At 33.0% G+C, this 9,593-nt stretch overlaps 1 protein-coding gene across 1 annotated transcript; it reads right to left on the bottom strand.

Annotated features, from left to right (window-relative positions):
• Positions 1-6,221: 6,221 nt before the first annotated feature.
• Positions 6,222-7,070, bottom strand: LOC104879864 (uncharacterized). Its single transcript, XM_010654269.1, has one exon. The coding sequence runs from the start codon at positions 7,068-7,070 to the stop codon at positions 6,222-6,224; it is 849 nt and encodes a 282-aa protein (XP_010652571.1).
• Between the last annotated feature and the right edge of the window lie 2,523 nt (positions 7,071-9,593).

Here is a 9,593-nt window from a genome sequence, read left to right as displayed (position 1 = left end):
TGCATGGCTTTCTTCTTTTAATGAGCCCATGTTGTTTTGGCTTAAAAAAATGGTTGATAATCTTAAATGACTTTTCTTTGTGTTTTAGTATTGTATGCAGGAATATAATATAAGACATTCGAGGAAACTAAAAGTTTACATGAGTTAAGAATGATAATTTAAAGAATATTAATGGAATAAGATATTCAAAGTTGCAATTAGCAATGTTATAAGATTGCAAGTTAGGAGCCAATAGTTGGTAGGACGAAAAAAAAAGGGTGTTGATGGCTTTCTATGAGCAATATTTCAATTTATCAATGCACCATCACTTCATGTTCAGGTTGGGGACGGCTTCCAGAAGGGCTTTTACATTCAATATTAGATTACATACATGTGTTTTTAAATTATGTAGATTATTGTTTTTATTATGCATATATGTTTTTTTTTAATGAGATGTAAGATTTGGTTTATAAATCATATGTTTTTATTATGCATATATGTTTTTCCTATATTTTCATAAAATCCAACTACCAATAGTTTCCGATATCCTTGAGAACCACTAGTATTAATGAGATGTAAGACTTGGTTTGAATAGGCTATGGAAGAGTTTTGATAAGAAGCCAATATATTGGGAAAGTGACTTTTACATGTATACTTGTATCAAATTTATTTACTATAAAGACATAAATAAGTTAATTTTTCATATGATATTAAGAAATAAATATTTATAAAATATTTTTATTACTTTATGTGCATGATCACTAATATAGCCAAATTTTGAAAATAAAAATTTATGGATGTAAAATTTAATTTTCCAACATAAATACATTAAAAAAAATTGTCTAAATTTAAAAAATAAATGGGTGAAATAAAATATTTTGTTCACAAAACAAACTTTTTAAAAAAATTGTTTAAACCCGTATCAATCCTCATATTTTTATCAACTTACAACATCAAATGCTAGAGAAAACATGCTATCATTTGTATCATATCCAATGGCTAAACAAAGAGCTCCTTTTTATGGACCACTTAGGTGGCAAGAATCAATAGCCAATACTAGATGACACCCATGTTGAACCCTTGAATTGAAAATCCATAAGCTACAGACAATTGTGTAAAGTGCCCTTCTTATGACGTATACTTTGAAATAGTCTTAGTATTAGTTTCTCATAGCATTTGGCACAACCTAGGCTCTTTATGTAGCACCATAGATGCACTCCTTTGCCTTTTCTTGTAAGTGCAATGCTTTGTTATATGACAATAATATTCCATGTTCATAGGCAAAATCCTTGCATATTCAATATTGAGGAACATAATTTGCATTTGTCTAAAGGCTTCTTCAACAACAACATCTCTATTTGAACGGAGCCTCAACTAAGATGAACACTCACCTTGAACAGAGCAATTATGATTAACTTTGTAAATATGCAATCACAAAATTTCATTTCCCACTTAAGCAAAAGCTATTTTCTTTCAAGGAAAACCCTTAACGAAACACTTCACTAACATATGTTTTGGTGAATTTTTAAGCTACTTGTACTAAATCCTTCCACATAATAACATCAAATATATTGCATTATGGAATTCCTTTTCATTTCTAAATATATGACTTGTTCTCAGTATCACATCGCACTATCGATTCAATTCTAATGACATATACTTAGTTTTTGTACACCTTGATGCAAAACCTCTTTATTACATTGTAGCATCACATATCAATGCATCACATGATGCACTTGAAGAATGAACCATGGAAGACATACCACTGCATATTGAACAAATACATAAAAAACAAATGAATGCATAACTATTATATTGACAATATTTTAAGGGGATATTCATGTGAAATGCATTACGGAATTGTCAGTGGTATATTCAATATATTTCCTTGAATATCTTCCACAAGGGGCGATTGCACTATGTAAATCTATGCATATTTATTACAGTAGGACACCAAGTTATCCAAATCTCCATCATCTTCAAATTGTTGGATGGTTTTAGGATCAAACATAAGGGTGTGATAGAACTTCTTTCCATCTAGGGACATATTGAATTTCTCTAATGCCCTACCAATGAATTTCTCAAATGTCATTCCCTTGTAAATATGGATAACTTTGCTTCATCTACTTATGTATTCCCATTTCCCACCATCATGTTTGACATGTTCACCTCCTTTGAAAAGGCAATAAATTTGGTTGTACCTTCCATTAACCTATTCAAAGATGAAACCTCATTCCCATATTGTAAAACAAAAAAGTACAAATATGACACAACCGCATTTATCAATTATTCACCACTTTTACTTTTTACTTTTCTTTTTTCTTTTTACATTATGAAGTTTAAGGATAGGAATAGTGTCGTTTATGTGAAAATTTTAATGGGATTTCAGTTCATAACAAAATATACATTTTCTATGATCAATAAAAAAAAAAAATAGTTTAGTGATTCAAGGTAAATCAATCTATATATTGTTTGTCTAGATGAATATATGAAATTACTATAAAATATTTTTCAACCTATAACATGATAATAAAAGTAGCTAAGAATCAAATAGTCCAAAGGTTTGTAGTATTCCTTTGTTTAAAGTCTACAATCACCAACCAAATAAAAAATCATTTAACTATGGAAGGAACCTTTATGTTATTAAGCTCTCCTAAAGGACCATGAAATTGTAAGACTTCTTACTACATTTGAAGAAAGATATGAATCTTCTACATGTTCAATGAAATTAGATTTATCTAACAAAATACATTCGGACAAGAGTAAAAGGTAATAAAAAACTAACTATACATGTGAAAGAACTCTTAATATATCTATGATCTTCTTGCTTTTCGATTATCATCTCTCTCACATTGTTTATTAATAGTATTTCAAATGGTACTCTTTTTATTAACCACTAACAAATTCATTGAACTTAAGAATTAATAATAAACATTCAAATTGCATTACCCTATAAAAGTACCACTTCATATTGCGCTTTCAGCATAAAACGAACACAAAGAAGAAAATAAGCAAATGCACTCCTATTGTTTAAGAGTTGTTGATCGCTCAGATTTTTGTTGTTTATTTTATCAAAACAAAATTTATAACCTAATTCACTATTCTAGAGCAGCTTGTACCCGATCAAAAATTTTTTTAGTACAAACTACCTAGTAAAGTGGTTTTTAGGTGTTGTCCACTAGGATGAATTATTCTCAGTAATTAAGGCTTGAATGATAGGATAAGAAATTATTGTGATCAAGTGAAATTGATTTGAAAATTCATGATGAAAAATCAATTTGACAATGGTCTAAAATTGAGAAGAAAAATAAAATGTAAAATAAAAGAAAATTAATAGGAGATGAAATTCTCGGAGTTAGGATATTCTAGAAAGCAATTTCCATGGTGAATAGATGTTGAGATCTAATTTTCATCAAGTTAGATTGAAAACCTAAATTTTCATCTAAACTGATTTTTGATTTAGCTTTAGGTCTAGATCTAATTTCTCTTCAAATTAGGCCATTTAATCCAAGAGATCAATTCAATTCATCTTAAATTATCTTCCAATGATTCACAAAATGCAACTATTCAATCTCATCAAATCTAGTTTTAAGAATTTGATTAATCTACCTAGCTTGCATTGTAGTAATCATCCAAGACAATTTGAAGAGAAAAATCCCCAAATTTCAATTAATCAATCAATTGGATCAAATTACCTTTGCAATTCAAGCTCATTTCTCTAATTCAACATAGATCTAACCTCCCCCTAGAAAAACGAGATTTAGCCACTCATGCTTGGAGATTTGATCTCACAAAACATGTTTGGCTATTGAGAAAATGAGAGAAAATGAGAGAAAATGAAGGAAAGTAGAGAATTATATAAAGAGAAGAAATCTGGAAAGTTCTCAAATTAGAAATGTATCAAAAGTCTTCAAATAAGTCAATCAAGTTTCTATTTATAGGCCAAGGTCAAGTGGACACTTGGCATCATCTAAGAGGTCTTCCAGAGGCTTCTTCATCAAGGAATTTGGAGAACATACATTTTCGCACGATGGTGCGAAGTGGAGGATCCATCAGCATTATTTTCGTCTTCTTGGACCGTTTCGCATGACTGTGAGAAAATTTCGCATGGTCATGTGAAATTGGTTTTCACTTTTCTCTTAGTATGCTACAGCCAAAACCCATTCTGTTTCATTTCACATGGTCATGCGAAATTGAAAAACATGCTTTTTCGACTCCTCTTTGCAAATTTTCCCATTTTTTCATTTTTAATCCACCTCTACCACCTTCAATTCAGCTCCAAATCCCAATCCAAACCGATTGCATTGCTTCTTTCATTATGCATTTGGATCATCATCAACTTTATTTGTTTTCTTCAATTTGATTCATCTCTTTTGTCACCAATTTATCAAAATCATACCTTGAAATGACTCCAAAACTTCATAAAACTTGTTAGTAACTCTTGGAAGGGCAAAAACATGTTAATTGAGTGTTTTAGGCATAATTACTACTCAAAAGATGTGAAACTCGTGAGAATTATTATCTAAAATATGCTCTTTTTGAGTAGTAAGCATTCCCCCCAACCAACACATTGCTAGTCCCTTAGCAATGGTATAACAAAAGGAAAGAAAAACGATGCCAACAAAAGAAATCACAAGTCACATAAGCAAATCATTTGAAAACAAATCTTTGAAATTTCCATAGCATAAATGGTTGATAAACAAGCACACCCTATTATCCATAGGTATCAACAAAATCCCAACTTATTTACTATCTCTAATAGAAAGAATATCATGCAAATCAAGGTATCAAAAACGTATCCATCTTCATTCCCCAAACAATCTTTCCAAACAAGTCTTGAGTGTAATTAAGCTAGCCCCCGAATATAGTACTCAAAACTAATCCTCCCCCTAACCTAACTTGTACATTGTCCTCAATGTGTAATGAAAATATACAAAGAAAGGAAGGGAAGATACCTCAATCTCTCATGAATTTCAGCTTCAATAGCTAAAACAAAAATAAGATTACACATGAGAATTGTTGGATATGAATGACATAAGAGAAGAAAATATTAAAAAAAATGTATTAAAAACCAAAAAAAACTATGTTAGAGACAATGTATGGAGTAAAATCAAGGTATAGATGATGACAATGTCCAAAGGAAACATGATTTCAATGATAAGTCAATGATTCTCACGGAGTTTTTGAAAATTTCACACAAGTGTGCAAACTAGACAAGAAGGTGAAGTGCGTTGCAACTACTTTCTTCTTTTGAAATAATTTGGCACAATCATGCGAAAATTCGCAAGTACATGCGAATTGGTGAAGAGAGCTTTATCTTATTGATGCAAAAATTCACATCCTGATGCGAAATGGTCTAGGGGCATCAAATTGTTGTAGTCATCCACATCAGTTTCGCACAGTCATGCGAAATTTTCGCATGATCATGCAAATTGGGACAAAGACTTATTTTTCACATTTGCAAAGCTATGAAAACTCCCCTGTTTTTTGGCATGATTCCCCTATTTTTGCATGAACGTGCAAAATGGTGATGGACCATTAAAACTCCTTTTTCCTTGCTTCATGCATTCCATCCATCTGAAAAGTCCTTCAAAACACAAATCAAAGAATTGAGATGGATTTATTTAATGGATACTAAAAAAAATCAAAATCAAAAAATCAAAATTCAAATGAAACTAAAGAATTGAGAAATCATTGGGCTAGCTAGCCATTGACATGACTAAGCCCATTAACTTTTGCATCAATACTCAATTTGGATATGACTTGCAAACAATGAATGAACCAACTCCTTGGTACTTAAGCTTTCCCGGAAAAATATGTGGCTTGAAATAGCCTTCTTTGAACTTGTTCTTTTGAATAAGTTGGTCATGTCATTCCTTGAGCTTCTTTTTCATGGTCTTTGGATTATTGTGCACACCATGCTTCATGGATTTCACTTTCTTGAAGTTGAAAGACCATTTCATTAACTTCAAAGGTTGAATTTCTTCATTGATCCTCCAAACTTCAATCCGTTCATTGGAAATTACTTCACCAAGTTTTGAAAAATTATCTTCAACATTTTCTTTCACTAGCTCTTCCATAGGCAATTCAATCAAATAAGCCTCCTTAAGTTCCTCTTCCTCTTTGGTACCATGCTTCTTACATGAAGGGAAAATGTTCAACTCAATTGTCATGTTACCAAAGGTAAGTTGCATCACCCCATTTCGACAATTAATCAATGCATTTGTTGTGGCAAGGAAAGGTCAGCCAAGTATAATAGGAACATGGTTGAGTCCACTAGTTCCTTGATGTGTATCAAGCACCACAAAATCAACCAGATAATAGAAGTTATCGATTTGGATCAACACATCTTCAGTAATTCCTCTTGGAAACTTAACCGATCTATCCACCAATGAAAGTGTGATGGAAGTAGACTTTAGTTTTCCAAGCCCCAATTGCTTATATACCGAGTAAGGAAGAAGATTCACACTTGCCCCCAAGTCTAAAAGTGCTCTTTTCACAAAAGTGTTTCCAATCTTCACCGAGATAGTTAGACATCCCGAATCCTTATACTTGATTGGGGTTTTGCATTGGATGATTGCACTAATTTGTTCCATCAAGAAAGCTTTCTTTTTCAAATGAATCCCTCTCTTTATGGTACACAAATCCTTAAGAAACTTGGCATAGGCTGGAACTTGTCTAATCATGTCAAGGAGTGCTATATTGACTTTGACTTGCTTGAGAACTTCAAAAATTTTTGGAGCATTATTTACCACTTTCTTGGATTGAAGAGCCATGGGAAAAGGTGGAGCTAAGAGCATATCTTTCTTCTTAACCTCTTCTTTAACAATCTCATCTTCCTTTGATCTATCATCCTCATTCACCTCTTTCCCTTTTTCTTGTTCTTTCACATTTTCCTTTTGTTCCCCATCTTTATTCTCTCTTGGTTTTGGCATAGGTTGATCAACTTGCTTACCACCTCTTAAGGTAATGATTGCTTTGACTTCATCCTCCTTAGTAGAACTTTCACTTGTCTCTCCAATTTCATGGGCTCCACTTGGATTTTGTTGGGGTTGTGAAGAGAATTTTCCTTTTTCTTGCACCGTATGCATGCTTGTGAGTTTAGAAATAGCAAGCTACATATTATCAATCTTTTGTGTGAGATTAGTTTGCAAGCTATCAAATTTATGATTGAAAGATTTCGCCACATGATCTATTCTTTGATTTATTTGAGTATGGATATTCTTTTGATCACCAATAAAATCACCCAAAATTTTACTCAAGTTTACAATAGCTTGCTCAACCAAAGGAACTTGTTGTGGAAAGTCTTCCATGAATTGTTGGCTTTGTGAGTATTGGCTTGAAGAAAATTGCTCTTGTCCACAATTCCATGACATTTTCGGATGATTCTCAACAAGTGTTTCCCCCATAGTTGGTATTGTAGGACAATCACTCACTTCATGTTCTATAGATTGACAACTAGAACATTGCTCCATGTAAATTGGATTATCATATATTGCATTCACCTCATGAAATCCCTTAGCTTCAAGTTCCTCTAGCCTTTTTGTCAAAACTATCATTTTAGCTTGTAGATCAACATTTTCATTCAACATATACATTCCTCCTTTTGAATTGCTTTGAGACTTGGACCTATGTAAATCCCTTTCATGTGGCTCATCCCAAGACCTTGATATTTCAGCCACATAATTTAAAAATTCAAAGGCTTCATCGGGACTTTTGCTCATAAAGTCACCTCCACACATGGTTTCTAGCAATTGCTTCATAGTTGGCGACATGCCCTCATAGAAGTAACTCACCAACATCCATGTGTCAAAACCATGATGAGGACAAGCATTGACTACTTCCATATATCTTTCCCAACAAGCATAAAATTTTTCATCGTCCAATGCCACAAAGTTGGCAATTTTACCTTTTCAAGCCACTTGTGCGATGTGTGGGAAAAAAATTTCTTTAAGAAGGTTGTTTGTAGTTCCAACCATGACCTTATGCTTTGGGGCCTCAATGAGTTGAACCATAACTTAGCCTTATCCTTCAATGTGAATGGAAAAAGCTTTAATTTCATAAACTCAATGGATGTGTTTCCCTCATGAAATGTATGACAAACTTAATATAAATTTTTATTCGTATTATTTTTCCTTCAAATTTTACTCATTTTGTAGGACTTTACAAAATTTGTGTGCACAAATTTATGGCACGCCTAATGGGATATCTTTACCTCTCATCTCTTTCACTAAAAAAAATTATCACTAATAAGACAATGGTATCCAAAAAAATTCAAGGTACGCATGTCAACAAGGCAATGATAAGATTGTCATTTCTCAATCAACACACAACATCCCTATAGGCCCAATGACTCATAGAAAAGCAAAATCAACTACTGCACTTTCATTAAAACAAGCAAGCAAGCATACTTGTTTTCTAAAACCAATAAGAACGCATGATGAGTACCAACAATTCATCACCTTGGCCTCTTTAGGAGCAAAGGGTCAAAATCCTCATAGTAAGGAAAACACTTTTCAACACTAAAAGACTTTGAGGATAAGTCCCCTTACTTTATTACCAATACCAACTCTAGCACCAACTCATATTTTGGATCACCAACTCAGATGTCAAAGAAGGACATCTCCTCCGATCATTCCAACTCTTTTACTTCTTCCTTCTTAAACAGACACTACATTCGTAAAAAAAATAATTAGCTAAGATGGCTTATGTTATCACCAAATTCACCAAGATCGCGGAGGATAAAAATCTTTAAATAACCCCCTGCATGAACAAGGTCAAGGCACAAGCACAAAATATGGATAAGTGAAGTCAATGACTCAATCACCCTCCAAAAGTTACATTTCTTGATGATACACCACATGTGTCTAAGATGATGCAGCTCAAGAGGCAAATGGTGAAATCCACTTTGGTGGTGTCACTATCTATCCAACAACTTTAAGACATGATAACTAACACCATTAGATCTCAATATGGTGGACTTTCACAAATACACTCATGTACTCTAAGCCTTACACTGAGAGGATTGATAACCTATGTATGCTTGTAGGGTATCAACCTCTAAAGCTTCAATCATTTGATAGAAAGGGAAATCAAAAGCAAAATGTTGCCTATTTTGTCAAAACTTGCAATAATGCAAGAACAAAGGGTGACTTGTTAATCAAACAATTTGTTTGTTCCCTTCGAAGGAATCCTTTTGATTAGTACACAAACCTTGCGCCCAAGTGCATTGATAATTAGGACCAAATAAAGTCTGAATTCCTTAATCACTTCTATAGTACCCAATGAATTGTAAGAATGATTGAGCTTACCCATACCAAGCAATGGAAAGACGAGTCACTCATTGACTACATCAATCACTAGCATTCCATAAGCCTTGATTGCAAGGATAAATTATTCGAGATATCAAGTATGTGCATATAGGGAATGCATTAGTTCAACTATACATCTTCTAAGAGATACAACCCCACACCTTCAAAGAGTTGGCTACTTGAGCTTAGGACATGGAACTCAAAATAGCAAAACATGGGGCAAATAAAGACCTTATCATTGACCAATGAAAGAAAAGAGATGATGGGAAGAAAGGTAATAATACATTAAAGAAACCCATCGAA

This window comes from Vitis vinifera, chromosome 7, assembly GCF_030704535.1.
Source record: "Vitis vinifera cultivar Pinot Noir 40024 chromosome 7, ASM3070453v1".
NCBI classification, from domain to species: domain Eukaryota; kingdom Viridiplantae; phylum Streptophyta; class Magnoliopsida; order Vitales; family Vitaceae; genus Vitis; species Vitis vinifera.
The sequence above is the reverse complement of the archived record's forward strand: the minus strand, read 5'-3'. Positions and strand labels throughout refer to the sequence as shown.

Excerpts from the sequence above, each read along its gene's own strand:
- LOC104879864 (XM_010654269.1), bottom strand. The coding sequence starts at position 7,070 with ATGCATACGGTGCAAGAAAAAGGAAAATTCTCTTCACAACCCCAACAA.